This window comes from Triturus cristatus, chromosome 8, assembly GCF_964204655.1.
Source record: "Triturus cristatus chromosome 8, aTriCri1.1, whole genome shotgun sequence".
NCBI classification, from domain to species: Eukaryota; Metazoa; Chordata; class Amphibia; order Caudata; family Salamandridae; genus Triturus; species Triturus cristatus.
In genome coordinates, this window is record NC_140591.1 from 339512192 (window position 1) to 339527620 (window position 15429).

Here is a 15429-nt window from a genome sequence, read left to right on the forward strand (position 1 = left end):
AAGTACTTTGGGTAGTGGCTTGAGAAGGAGCAAACGTTCGCTGGACAAAGGATGAGAGTAACAACTGTGGGTCTGACTAGCTTTAGTTAAAATCTGCCCAACTGGTAGGGCCGAGATGCCAGAACACATCTTGTAATCCATGCTTGATGTGCCATTTTGGTATAATTTTATGGAAGCAATACCTGAAGTAGAACATGCAGGTGACTTGAAATTACCAACTATGTTGATAAAGAGAAAAGTCTGAGTTGCCCTTATTGGAATGTTACTTATAGACCATAAATTTACAGAGATGCAGCTGCTGTGTCTTAACAAATTGAAGTTTGTTTGCGATCTTGCATCATCTGGTAATGTTAACTTCAGCCATAACTAATGCAATACCATGCCTTTCAATGGAAGAAGATTTCTTTTTTTAGACACAGCAACTTCTGACCGTTCAATGAAATATTTAATTTTGTTGGCTTAGAGCAATCTAAAGAAATTGAAAAAAGATGTATTTTATCCCTCAACATCTATCTAAGAGCTGTCTTTTAGCTTCCAGAAAGAAAACTTCAAGAAATGTAATTTTATACTTCAATGAACTTGTCAATACTACCCCAGTTACAAGCATCACATGGCTGACAAAGTGCACTACCAATATTCTTTTATTTAGTTTACAGAAGAATCAGTACAGGTTGCAGAAAGAAAATGTTTAGTGCTATTTACAATTGGTTTTAAAACTCTGTTCTATACAAATTTAATCCCAACAAGAATGAACCGCATTTCTGTAGGACGTCCTGCATATAAAGCATCTTGTCAAAGCAATACCAGTGAATAAAAACCTGATTACAATTATATGCTGCTGACAATTTGGGAAACCATTACACGTAACACATTTGTCAGGGTTGTGGACGCTTTTATTAAGTTTACAGAACACAATGTCAGCCTAGGACTTTGAGTTTATCTAAAAGGTTACAGCTTTTAATATGGAAGATAATTCTATTATGCTATAGGCCAATCTATTTTAAGAACTATAGTTATGCATTTCATAGGATTTTATTAAATATATTCTACACATCTGTAATTTCAAACCAGGAAGGGTGCTTCCCCGGTGAAAAAAATATAAAAATTTAATATTTTTACAGGTTTAGATGAAACTATGTCATGCTTTAGTGCTGTGCAAATTTCTTGAGCATATTTTTCAAATTACGTGTAAGAAATCAAGGATGGGGTGGTTGTTTAAGTTTGCGCGCCATTTTTAAAAAATCAGCTTCCGGTTTTAATGCAATTGCAAGCACTAATACAAATGCAGGTTACATAAAGAAACCCAAGTAGAACCACAGAAGTCCGTTGAAAGAAGCATGACATGGGATACGAGGGTACAGATGACAGGAGGAAGTACGGAAAAACACCAATTCTTGATATTAAGTTCAAATACAGAACCTTGATAAGTAAAGGAGGTCTTCTAATATATAAGCACAATAATAAAAGCCCGAGAGCTACAGGAAATGACCCCTCCCATATTAAGGCTTGGAAACAGCACTCTCCGCAGGTTTGTGCTATGAACATGCACCCCGACTGATGGCGGAACGAGGAGCGCCCCAAATCACGGGATAGAAGGAACTCAGACTCGACAGCCCCCCTCTGCAGAGTGCTTTTAAACGACAGGCACATTTCGTTCTCTGTTCATCCAAGGGATAAGATACCGCAGTGTCATTCTCGTGTTTGCTTAGCATTCTATGCAGGGACGGCCAGCGCGGCTGAAGTAGGTACAAGATTCACGTTGCTTTATAGTTTTTCTTCCGGATGGCTGCTAACGAGCTCCTTTTAATTACGGAATAGTTCTGCGCTCCAGTGTAGAATAACACATCATATATAATTCATGGCCGGCTTGTACAGACTTCTGTTGACGAGAAAGGCGGTGTTAACCAATTAGTTTAGTGCAAGCTGCATCTAGAAAGCCGGGACTGGTTAATTCTGGTTACTGGAGATGCCTGGTGCCGCCCACGACTTCTGCTGTGGAGGAGATTTCCTTGATCCCCGGAGACACGGATTGCAGCCGATCAATAACTGGTGTACTACGCGATTATTCACCACAAGCAAAACAAACGGGAAGCAAGGCAGAGCGAGAGAGCTCCTCCCCTCTCGCCCTGGGTCTAGGAAAGAGAATGACGAGTGATATCCCGGGTCCATGGCGTCACAGACAGGCCGTCCGCCGTCTCTGAAGCAATGTAGGGGCTCTTCTAATCCAGCAGCATGAAAGACAAGACTATATTACACCACACTTGGCAGGCACGCTGCACAGTGCTTACAGGATCACGCAGCAGTTGCTCTCGCCTGTCTTTTCACGGTTCCTCTGACCTGCAGGCAGCAAAAGACAACAGCGGTTTATTACAGAGGAATGGAAATCATAGCAGCAGAGCACTCTCAATAATACACAATTCAAAGTTGTTAACAGTTCACATTTCAAAACACAGCATCATAACATACATACATACATATATATATATATATATATATATATATATATACCACCCCTTAATGCTAGGCACATCTACTCCTCTCCTCTTGCAGACTCCGACTCCCTCACGAAGAATTTAGACCTTACTCTATTCTCAACTTTTACCCACCAGAAACCGACCTCTCCATCCTTTGCAGTCAAACCCATCTCTTGCTCCTTGGACATCAGCTGCCTTTACCACCCCCATTTCCAGGAGGGAATTTTGCATAGCAAAGAAAGGTCCACATGCATCAACGCAAAAAACGGTCGCAAACTGGCAGATTCTCAGAATCTGCCCCTTTGCGACCGGTATTTTTGCATTTGGGATGCATCATCCCACATGCAAAAATCGCAATTTAAGTAATCTCTAAAGCGCGATTACTTAAAATTGCCATTGCATTTAAAGAGTCGCAAATTGAGATTCCTTAAATGCAATGCATTAAAGTAAAAAAAACTAGCGATTTTGCTAACGGGGGGAGCAAATTACCATGAAGTTGAACTTCATGGTAATTTGCAAAAACTTTGAAAAATGCCCTAGGAATGAATGGGGAGGTATTCCTTAATTGCGACTCGCAATTTGCGAGTCGCAATTACGGAATGTTTAGAAATCTCTATTTTTTTAAGCGATTTCTACATGTATAGCCTTTTGCTATTCCTTATTAGCGAATCCTTATTTTTCGCTAATAAGGAATCGCAAATGGCATTGTTCATGCATGTTTTCCAAAGTGCCCTGGAATCTCGGTGCCAAAGCCACACTTTGTTTTTCGGCTCTTGACTTTCAATCATGGAAAAATTCCTGAAGATAACCTTCAATTCCACTTTAGTACCATTGCATAGTCACAATGTTACATCTTCAACCCAGAAACAAGCAACCTCTGAAAAACTCACAAGTGTGTAAACCTTGGCTAGCGGCGGAATTGTAATTCTTCATCCCTGGATATTTAATTCTTTCAAAACAAGTACCATTTTATACACCTTATATGCCACATGTAGCTTGGGCTAGCCCAGGGGCAGTGGTAAGGTTTCGAAACTCTCGGGGTATGATACATTTATTATACACAAATTAAATGATCAGTCAGAGAAATTTTAAAAGGTAGTTTTTTAAAGAAGTTCTTTATAGTTGTGGTAGGTATGCTAGTTAAATAAGTAACTCAAAAAGGACACATTAACCTCCAGGAAGTGATCACAAAATCTTCAGCAGACATCTGATCACCATTTTACAATGGTTTCAGTTGAAATACTATATACAATTAAAGGCTGGTATCAAAGTTGTCAAAGTATTTCAAAGGAATATACGTCTACCGTATTTGTTAAGGTAATTAGGTTTCATTTTCTTGTTTTCTCATTTGCTACAGAAATTATACTTTTGCTCACACTATAAAGAAACTGCAAAAATGTATCATATTCTATACAAGAAGTGTGTATAAAAGAACGTTGATTTTGGGGGTGAGCTAGAGATTTTTTAGCTTTCCTGGGCGTTACTAGATAGGCTGACCGTTTATTTACTGATTTTGCTGCTCATTTGGTACTTAGACTTATTTCTGTTTTCACATACTCTGTATAACTTAGCTACCGCAAGCCTTTATGGCATTTATTCTGGATCACCTTTTCTGAATTTTGTAATAAGACCTTTCACTTTTTATAGATCAGGATTTCAGTTATTTAGTAGGGTCCGTTATTTTTTTAAATTGTTTACTCTGCTAATTTAATGATTAGGGAGGTGCCTTAATGAGGGGACAGTGCCTCATGAAAATGAGGTTTAACACTGTCTCCAAACCAGCATCCCATGGGAGAACTGAATGAGGTAAATTTTGGGTTTACATTTTGGGGTACAGTTTTTCTCCCATAACTGTTTCATCTGTTTAGACATTAGCTTATAATTTAAGCCTGTAAATTGAATTAAACCCTTATGCATTTCCATTTACAAAGACACATCTTCACTATTGTACAAATAATAAAGTAAATTAATCCGCTATCTATCATTGGTATGTGGTCTGATCACGCTAAAAAATTACGGCGACGTAAATCTTGAATGTTTGTATGGCCATCGTGGCAACATGGAAATACTTGTTTTTTACAGTATACAAAAACCATTGTGTAAAAACAAAATGTGGCAGGGATTTTGGCATCTTTATTCAAAAGTGAATTTTGATGCACCGAAATATTTCCTTATCCAGGAAATCGAGTTATATGGTCTACAGTCTGGAAAATCATATCTTAATATAGATAACATTTCTTCATCAATTAGCATCAGATTTTCTCTCAGAAGGCTTTATTGTAAAAAATAAAAATAAAAATAAAGAAGGGATTGACAATGCCTGTGCTAATTTCCCAAATCAAACCAGATTCTACTTCTATATCTGATAACGCACGGCCAGTTACTGCAACTAGCTCAATCCGATTTGTTGATAAAAAGAGCTCACTTACCGCAAATGCTGCCCTGTTTTTTGTGGTGTTTACTTAGAACTTGGAAAACCACAAATACATGATATGTGAGGAATCTACAATCAGTTGCACCACTATGTCCATATGACCAATCAGCTAAGGTTGTGTTAACTGCATGAAACATGGTAGAGGGGACGAACAGAATTCCTGACTCTAGGCTCCACAGAAAAGGGAAATAAAGTAACTTTGGGGAACCTATGTCACCTTAAAGTATTTTGCCCAGCATTACATTCCAATATTTATTTTTTAATACATAATGAGAAGTGGAGTGTTAAGTAACAATTCAATTATTCAAGTTAATGACAGTGCTCAAGTCAGATGACTATTTTTGTTCTGCATATGTTAATATTGTTTTCAGCAAAGTGGTGGACTTGACACAATCACCCTTGAAACAGACGATGCATCAAATGTTATTTTTTTAAATCAATCACTAATACTGTGTTGCTTTTCAGAATGTTTATTTGCAAGTGCACTGAAAATAGAAATAAGTGGACGTGTGCTGCTGAGTGTTTACACCATAACAAATATCAAGCAATGTAAATATGAGGTTTGAAGTTGGTGTACAGGACCTTGCGGTGTAAACTACATATTATACACTACTCATGCTAACTGGGGGTTGGCTTTACTAGTACTACTACTACTACTTCTACTACAGTGGCTGCTGAAGACACTGTAGCCAGTATTATATTTTTCCTCGGAACATGAGTGATGAAGCAGCATGTTTTGCTAAAATCTGGTTTCTGCAATCAATGTTTAGCTGTTTTATATGATGATGACGACACCATAAATTCATGGCACTTGAAGAAATATGTTACGACTCTCTTTGAGGATTCCCAGTAGAGTTATATCTTTATTTCACTACTCTGAAACAAAAACAAAAAAACAGGGTACTGATTCTGTTTCCTTGCGGTGTAAGACATCATCACTTCAATTGAACGCAGAACTGAAGATGGGTACTGACCTGCATGTGCATGTCCTCCCTTACTGATGAGCCTAAGAACACTATTGGTAGTGCTCAGCATTTAATGTGGGGTGGGTGAGGATTGATGACAAATTGTCTATTATTTTTTCTTTAAGAAAATTTCAATTGTAGTAAATTCTTAATATTTGAACATGCAGCCATAATTTATTTCCTATTCCCGTATCTTAAAACACACCTTTAGTGCTCTGCTAATTATCACATCTCATGTGCTACCTAAAACACAAAACACTACAACTACAATAATATTGGTAGGTACTGTTCTTCCTGGTCAGATGGAGGTCTTATACCTGATGACCAATCATTTGTTCGCTAAACACCTGATTAGCCAAATCCAGCAGCAGCCCATGCAGGTAAGAGCAGTGGAAAATTAACTATTTATTTGATATTCCCTCGTGGTAGCCTGTTGAATCCCCCCCAACCCGGCCCCACCGCTGATACCTGCATTGGCCGCTGCTGCCCAAAACGACTAAATCTTTTAATCAGCTCACAACCTCAAATGTTCATGTGGGACGATAACCACTCTTTGGCATTAAACACAACAGCTACGTGTCAATAATCCAAAAGATATTCATTTGGTCCAGGGTGTGGAATGTTTTTTTTTTTAAAAGTGAATTTTGTGACTTACATTCTGCTCTATGTTTTCAAGAACACAACTGATTTGTCCACAGCTTCCTTAAAAAAATTCCAGAAAATATATGCAATATAGGGTACTTTGACTTCCCTGGGGTTCATGGAGCAGCATACATGCTTCGGTCAAAAGAGGGAAGCAGAAAGTATCTAATTGCAATGCTGTTTCAATAACCAATTATTATTCATGCATTACGTGCCTTAGGTTGTGTCTAGCGAGAGACACGCGTCCGATTTTTGGGGCCACATCTTTGGCGTCGTATCCTTCTAGTTATCATGTCATCATAAACAGATACCAGTAATGCTTTAGAAAAACGGGCCTGACAAATCCATCTTCGTTGTTGTGAAGCATGCGTTGGCTAAAGCTACATTTGATTGCTCTGGGTAACCACATTATACATGAATAAAATTGGATATTAAAATAGCAACTGCTTGAAAGCTTCCCTTATGATCGTTGGAAACGGATTATTTAATGGCGACACTATCTTCTGGATAGTGGTCGTGAAATAGTAAAATAGTATGCTTAATGAATAAAACTTTAAGAAAAATGTCTGATAGCAATGAAATGTACATCTAGTAATTACGTGAGAATGCACTAATTGACCATTAGGGGGATTTGTTTACACCTTCAATTCAACTACTGCAACTTGGAGATCACTTATAAAGTTTGAGTTACATAATAATATTAACACATTTCATAAAGTGAGTAATGATGGACTTAAAATCTTCAATGGCACTTGGACTCTCTGAACTGATGTGTATAGCAGCACATTCTTCTACATCCTTGGTAAATCAGTGAATTGTGCAGCATCAGCATATGTGGTACAAATGCACTGCCCTGCAGAGCCGAGGGGCTACACAGTGTTGCTTTGTCAATTTCAGGATAGCTTTTAACCTATTTGATGCCACTGGCCCTTTCAAAGATGCAAGTATGCATGAGAGGGATCAACGTGGGTCGCTTGCTCCTCATAACAACCAATATACACTGCCAACTAGGTTAAAATGAGAATAGAGATGGGGCAAAGAAACAAACACTTCTACATACAATGACTCCGGTAGGGAGGCATTCTCGTACCCTGCTTATTAAAAATTCCCTATTGACTTACATTTTCATACATACTTACTGCCTAAATTAAAAGATTAACCTACTTCTGAAAGACCTTTTTGGTGAAACTGTTTTATATCAAACATCCATTATGCTCCAGTAAGTTATCTCTGTCTTAGCAGTATGTACAGAACCTATGTTTCTAGATAGTAATCATTCAAAAATTAAAGTAGGTGAACTGGGAAAATGTGGGTCTTTCACTTCGCATCTTACATTTAAAATGGAAGAAATACACGAGTGCACATTTTTGAGGCATTACTTCCTATAGTAGAATGTTCTGACAGCCACATCTAACTGGTTTCGCAAACAATTTGGAGATCTGACCCCTGAACCACTGATGAGCACACACCACACTAAACACAAGTAGTCTCATGATCTGAATGAAGTTTATCCCGTGCGTCAAATATGTCATTACCTGAAGAATCGCAATCAAAGCAGAATCCCCTTCTCTGTTCCAATAATAATCAAAACCATAGAAGGCTGTGCTAGGGAAGAGCGAAGAGTAACAGATAACCTAGTGCTCAGCACCTCATCATAAAGTACGCTACGATGCAAAGGATTTTTACTGACAATGTGGCAACAGTGGGCCTTCTGGGTAAAATTATACAGGATTATTTTAAAGTGTGGACGAAAGATGTGTGGAGACTTTCTAAAGGATAATTACAAGAGCAGAAGACGTAGCATTATGATGTACATTTTTGGCGTCAAGCCTGCAGATGAAATGTATAACATATTATTGGAAGGTTGGGTTTGCAAAATGCTCTGCTTAAAAGTTGGTGAAAGAGTGGGAGGGTACTGCACTGGAGGTGGTCCTGCATTTCTCTACCAAAATAATATTTTTTCTGGGACCAGAGCCAACCACCAGTTAGAGAAGTTACCATTTCCAATGGATGCAGCGGGGGGCTTCCTCTCTGGGGTCATGTGAAGACTATAAGAGGAAGGCAGTTTCCTGGGAGCGACAGGTTATGTCTGGTGGGGCCAGCGACCTACGTGAAGGAGGGGTTTCTGGCATAGGACGCGTTGTGAACACTGACTAGCTCATAGGTCAATGTATCCCATGTCCCTATTCTTACTGTTTGAAATAAGCTAGCAGTGCCAGGTAAGCCAGGGGGTTGTGATGCTGGTTAGAACTAGCCTGGGCAATACTGCTGGCTGAGCGAAGCGGAGATACACATGTGGTGATTGAGAAGAGGACTGATGCAGGCTACCCACCAGGTGAGGGAGTATACACGGCTTTTGGGAAGAGTCTTCAGCCACATACTGGGTAAGCGCCACCAGATGCTGTAGGCCCTGCTGTGTGAAAGCACATCTGCATTGACCTGGAGACTTGTGCAATTGCCTGAACTGGATGGTTTATAGGCCTGGAAGTGCAGGGGATTTGTGAAGCAGCTAGTGTGGAGTCTGACGAGGAAAAGGAAGTGCAGGTCCCCAAAAATAAGTGCTGTTGGGCCCTAACTGCAACCACCGGCTCAAATTCAGCACTGGTTCCATGAGTGATAACCACATGAATATTGGTAGGGTTACATTCATGAGGGGGATAAATGCACATGGATATGCAGAGGGGACTAGGGATATTAGTGGTAGGGTAGAAAGACCAGAGTGATTGCTACTGAAGAGTCTCTGGAAGATTCTAAGTGTTCCATGTCCAGTAGTGGACCTGGAGCAGAGGCTCTAGGGAAGACACTGACCACCGTCAAAACTGTACTGCAAGGAACAGAACCAAAGGCAAATTGTTGGCAGGCATTCGAGAATGGTGCCAGTTCCACTCTTCGCTCTTTGATTCCAAGTTTAAGTATTTGGAGAACACTGCAAGGGAATCTACCTTACACTTCCTAGGTGGTCCTGGCACTCAAGTAGGATGAACAGATGAAGGGTGTTAAGCAAGGTGTCCCGCATGAGGTGGTATTTTAATCGTATGAGACTCCTGAATCCCCACGAGAGGGCATCTGGGTAGTGATGGGGGAGGACTGCTTCCACACAGTTTGGAAATTGAATGGAGGTAATCAGTTTTTATGGAATCAGGCCTCAAGAGTGAGGTACATTTTTGGACTTTTTGAAGTGTGCAATTTTCCTTATGAGTGCCATATCCCACAACACAGGCCACAACACCTGTAGGTCATAAAGAGAACTTTTCCATCCATTGAAGAAGAAGCATGGGTATAGTTTTCTGGCTATCAGCATCTTTTCCTGAAGGCTAGAAGATTCTTTACTCATCTCGAAATACTCTTTGGCTATTTTGATCTGAAAGCTGCTACAAATAAAAAGACCTCAGCAGAGGCTAGAACTTGATTATGGTGAAAGATTATTTTATTGTGTTATGACTGCATTTGGTCCGACTGAATATGTAACTTAGGGTGGCGGGGAAGGAGGGTTCCACTTCTTTCAGCTAAATTGAGGTACCACACTACAGCCTACCGAGTAATGAGTCAAGTTGCGGTATACACTATATGTTATTATATGGGATGACCTGGGCAACACCCTGAATCTTTTGGTTTTCAATAACATTAGTTAAACCAAAGAAAAGTTTTTAATGAATCATGTTTGCCCGCCAACGAGCAGACCCAAAAAGTGTGCTAGTAGTGCAGTGGAAGGCACCTGTATCCTGAACTGGACATCTAGAGTAATTGTGCTTGCTGGTCTTAGAAAGGCTGACTCTAGGTGCTACTCGCCTGCGGTCATCCGAGGATATCTTGGTTGGCAACATGCTACTTCGTCTGGATCTCTAGTTCGATATTGTGGTGTGCTGATTTGGGTCACGTTGGTTATAAGGCACACTGAGGTTATTAATCCAGTACGATAATGGCTTTCTTAAGAACATGCTAAACCCGGATATCAAGAAAGTGAAAAACTTAAGAGAGAGCCAAGGACACTGACAGCTGTGTCAATCACATTAAAGGAAGGAGCAGCATTGAGGCGTATCTGGTGAATTCTGTTCTGAAATGAGCAGCAGAGTCGACTGTCTCTAGGAGAAACCTCTAACAGCATGTGGGAGGAAACAGGCCAAATATTTAAGGTGTGGTACATTTGGAAATATTTCCAGCAGCTCCAGCTGTACTGTACATGATGTTTCGTTTAGCAAGTGAGTGAGAAGAAACCAAGGGCATCAGAATCTGGAGAAAATTAGTGAAAACATCCACAATCTGATGCTGCAGGCTGAATGTTTAAACTTACCGATAGTGGTGGAGGAGCTGGATGGCTACTCAGGACAAATATAACTTTCTCAATGAACTAGTGTGAATGGCTGCTTGAGGACTTTTCTTAATATAAAGATCGAAGTATCTCAGGGAAAGCTTACTCTGTCTGGTTTATAAGGTTTGCGCACTAAAAAAAGTGGGCATGAAGATGTTTGTTTTAGTAGAACCTACTTTGGAACGGGATATGTCCAAATCCACCAGGGCTTTTGATTAAGCCTTAGCGCAGTTCGGGGAGTTCTTCATGCAAAAAATACTCTGCCATGCTACGCGGAGCTCCGCAAGCAGCGGAGTGCGTTAGAAAAATGCCGTACTCGTTAATTGTCACCGCCGGGTGTTTGTCCGCGCTGTGAAATTATCACACCATGGACAGCACAAGCGGGCGCTGCTTCCATTCTACCACTCGAGTAGATTTTCTACTCTAGCAGCAGCTTTCTCAACGCGAACTGACTTTTTTCAACACGAGCAGTCGCGAGCATACGCAGTCACTAGCATACGCGGCCACTAGCAATGAGAAACCAGACTGCCCGCGTTGAGAAATCTCGGCAGGAGGTTGATTTCCCTCGCTTGCGCTCACCAACTTGGCGTTGATGAGCGCGAATGAGGAAAAACCTCGCCAGGAGGTGGAAATTCCTCGCCCGCCAACCAGATGTTGACGAACGCGAGTGATGAAAAAAAATTCCGCTCACCTATGCAGAGCGGAGTGCGGAAAACTCAGCGAGTGGAGCGGAGTTTACAGCCCAGACTTACTTTTCATGTGAAGCTTTGGGAGCTCAAGCGGTCTCCTACTGGAACATACAGAGGGTGTGGGTCCAGTGACACACAAGGTGCAGCCCAGCCAGTTCTCCATCTGATAAGGGAACCAATCAAGAGCAGGAGTGATTCCTGGATGAAAAGGCCATTTAAGGCATCAGAGGCTACAATGTAGTTGGCTCCTGTGGTTCTGGCACTATGGTTAGGGTTTGCCTGCCCATTGACTCATCAGGATTTAAAATCAGCACATCAGCGTGGAAGGGCATTCTCTATCAGGCACTGCAGACTGGTTGACCACCTTAGCCGATGCCAGTGTGTTTCGTATGGTAGATCCACCCTCAACATCAATTAAAGTCTATTCTGAAACAACAACACTTTTCTTATATGAAATGTATTCACTTGTATCATTTTAATAGAATGCCATTTAGGTTGACCTCTCTGAACACAGTTTTTAGCAGGATCTTTAGTTGGAAAAGAAATCATTCTTTCAACATGCTATCTTGATGCATGCCAGACATGTAAAAAAACAAGAACTGGGGCTGAAAGATGTGATGAAGAGGTTGGAGGGCAGTGATGGGATTTGTGAGGACAGAACAGCTCTAATTAGGTTTTCAGAATTACCTTTTTTAGGCCACAACATTTCAAGGAAAGGTGCAAATCCTAAAAGCAATTTGGGGAATGCAGTAAAGAAGGCAGAACATGAGTGAAAAGAGCAGTTCAAATAACTCTTCCTCGTGGAGGACAACTCAGAGTTTGTTGTACTTTGGTTCATGTTTCTGTTTCTTGATATAGCGCACAACTCACTCCTGGAGGAGTATCTTATGAGCTGTGCGAGTCCCTTCACAACTTAGGAGAAAAAAGTACCCATTGTATGGAAAAAAAAAAGTAAATAACCATAGGCGGGATGTAAGCTAGCACCGGTTGTGAATTGTAAGGAAAAGGTAGCGTCTTTTGCTTCTTGAACATAACAAGGGTCGGATATAATTTTTCTGTTATGGAGCGGGATACCTTTAACTATTGACGAGCAAGCAATACATTTTGTTTCTAGGTGTGTGATTTGCCATTTAACTTGTAAACTGATCATTAGCTATTGGTGTATGTTTTCACATTTAAGGCTTATAAAACAACCATATGCATAATTATGTGACGGTTATTGGGTATGTGGAGCAGTAACTGCTTGGACTATGGAATAAGAACACTGAACCCGTTTCAGGTGTATACAGTCAGAACATAGGTGCTGCAGATGAAATTCAGACGTGGAGAGGGTAGTTTTGAAATGTAAGAGGCGCTTAGGCCTGAGGATTTATGCGGGGTTCGAAGGTAGTGCCTCCTAAGTATTTGGGGAAAAAATATGCAGTTAACTCCTGATGGGCACCTCTGCTTAACAAGGATCAGTTAAACTTGATGATGGTAGGTGCAACACAGACAGATGAAGGAAAAGGTTAGAAAATGTATTCAGGGTGCAAGCCTCGACTATTCTCCGTTGATGCTTGCGTCCTTGGAAAATACTGGGACTTCACATAGGTGGAAACATCTCCATTTTGAGAAGAATGTGTTCTGGTGGATTTCTACATGATGTGAGTGGAAGCAAAAGATGTGATCACCCTAGTAATTGGCATGAAGACAGAGTTTGTAAGGGAGGCATTTGTAAAGAAAAGAGCTTTTATGTCACAAGAAATAGGATTCCAGAGGGAGAATGGTGCTCAGAGCTTAATTTGTAAAATAATAGGTGACAGGGCCCTGACTAGGAAGCCACTGCAGCTTGCACAACCCATTGCCCATCATCGCTGCCTATGACAGTAGCAAACAACTACTAACCATCTCTCTCCTGCAGGTGTGACAGTTCAGACTATTCCAGGTCCCAAAAGCTAAAGGAAAGGCTGGGAAGACCGGTATTAGTAATTTTAATGTATCTTGTATTCATAAACAAGAGTTGTTGTGCTAATCTCTAAATTAGATGAGCTGCGTCACCATGTGGCAGACTTTCATAAGTGCCGGTGTTGACAATTAAGTGTCAGTGATGAGCACCAGAAACCACTGGTTCAAATTAAGCACTGATGATGGTAGAACATAAGCACAATGCGTTAGACTAACTCCAAGAAAATGTCTTGGATTATAGTTTGAATAACATGACGAAGGATTGACCTCATCTTGCGGTGGTTAACAGAGTTTAGTGAATGAGGGCCCTAAAAAAGATGGCATGAGAATATAAAAGAACATGCTGCACAGTGTTACAGACCCATCTCTATTTGTTTTGCTGGCAATGCAAAATCAGAGGCAAATGTCATTAATGAGAGGGTGAAGTGTATAGTTCCCTGGTGCCATGAGCTTATGGTGAATATTGTAGGCTTGTAAGGTGATGCTCTGAAAGAACTGGGGTGAATATGTAGGTCCACACCGTGCAGTACTGCAGGTGTGCCACAATGTGTTTCTCTCAAAGAAAGGGAATGGGCACACAGTTAACATGCCATTAGTTAGGCAGGTCAGATATAGTTCAAGGACAGTATGAAAGTGTTTGAAGGTTCCCGAACCAGAGGAAAAAGAGCAAGCATGTTACAAATGTGGCTGTGACAAGACCAAGCAAATCAAGGAGGTGGGCAATGAATGGTTCAGCTGTGGTAAAACGTGTTGTATTTTCTGGGTAAGATCAAGGGGTAAGAAGTAGTGTGAATGTTCTAGGATGGTTCGACTTTCAGCAGACTAGAGTATGTGGGGGATGACTGTAAGGTAAAAGAGGCTACATTGTCATAGCAATGATGTGTAGCACCCGCCAGAAAGACTACCATAAATGCGAACTGCATGGCTCTAAAATTATGTTTACCAACTTATTTCTTCCTTTGTATTCAGTCATGTGATAATTATTTTAATAATTAGAGGACAAATGCATTATTTACTTGCAGATCAAATGTGGAATGCTGTACTAGAAGATGTGGACTGTAAAGTGCTTTTCTTGTCAGTGTGTGGCACACAAGAGTATTGGGTGGCTGCACTGAAAGGGTTCATGCCAAATTTCTTTCTTTTTATTTGCTTTTTGAAATGCTTGTTCATATGACTGAGGGATAATTGCTGCAAGACTTGAGTGTCGCAGTGTTGTGGGAGGCTTTTCTCTGTGCGAATAGTGTACACCTACCCTACATTATGTCTTAACATTTGTAAACTTTGCTTTGTGAGAGTTCTGAAGGCAGATAGGGGTTGTTTAGTGAATGGGTAAATAATTAAATTGCATCCTTTATTCAATGGAGATTTATTTATGTAAATCAAGATGCTTATTAACAGAGCTTGTGGAGGCGGCATACTCAGACTCCACGTTCTCCTAATAGCAAGGGACAGGAGGGGCAGCTGACGCCAAGCCTTCTATTCATGTCCATATAAACCAGCACCTGGTGCATATTTTGTAGACAGAGAAATGGTCTCGGATATACCTAGAGGTCCTGCTCTCTGCAGAAGAGTGCTCTGCTCACAAGTGATTATATTGCTGGATGCTTCTCTTCGGCACACACACTTCTCTACGACACTAATTCTGAAATCAGCTATAGCGGTGCTGCTTTGTATGTCATATCAACTACAAACTCTAATAGTCTAAAATGGTGATCATTTCTGCTCGATGTGTATATCCTTAATAAAAATGTTAAAAAAAAAAAAAATCTGAAATCAGCCAGGAATTCTGTTGCTAAATGTTTGTCACAGGTCAAAATAGGTGGCATTGCGAGATTCATTTTTGGTAGCCATCTACATTCAGTGACTCGTAACGTGTGGTGAAAACTCTCCTGCCTAAGGGAACAAGCATTTGCAATGCAATAGGTCTCGCATTTACGAGAGTTTGAGCTATAGACATTGCAAATAATGCCTT

The 15429-nt window shown here is 40.6% G+C and overlaps 1 protein-coding gene across 1 annotated transcript in view; it reads right to left on the reverse strand.

Moving 5' to 3' along the window:
- Nucleotides 1-623: 623 nt before the first annotated feature.
- Nucleotides 624-15429, reverse strand: part of UBL3 (ubiquitin like 3) — a 345611-nt gene continuing 330805 nt past the window's right edge. Inside the window, exon 5 of the mRNA XM_085621653.1 lies at nt 624-2337. Within this exon, the coding sequence (XP_085477779.1) occupies nt 2285-2337 (53 nt within the window). The 3' untranslated portion in view covers nt 624-2284. The remainder of the gene's footprint in view (nt 2338-15429) is intronic.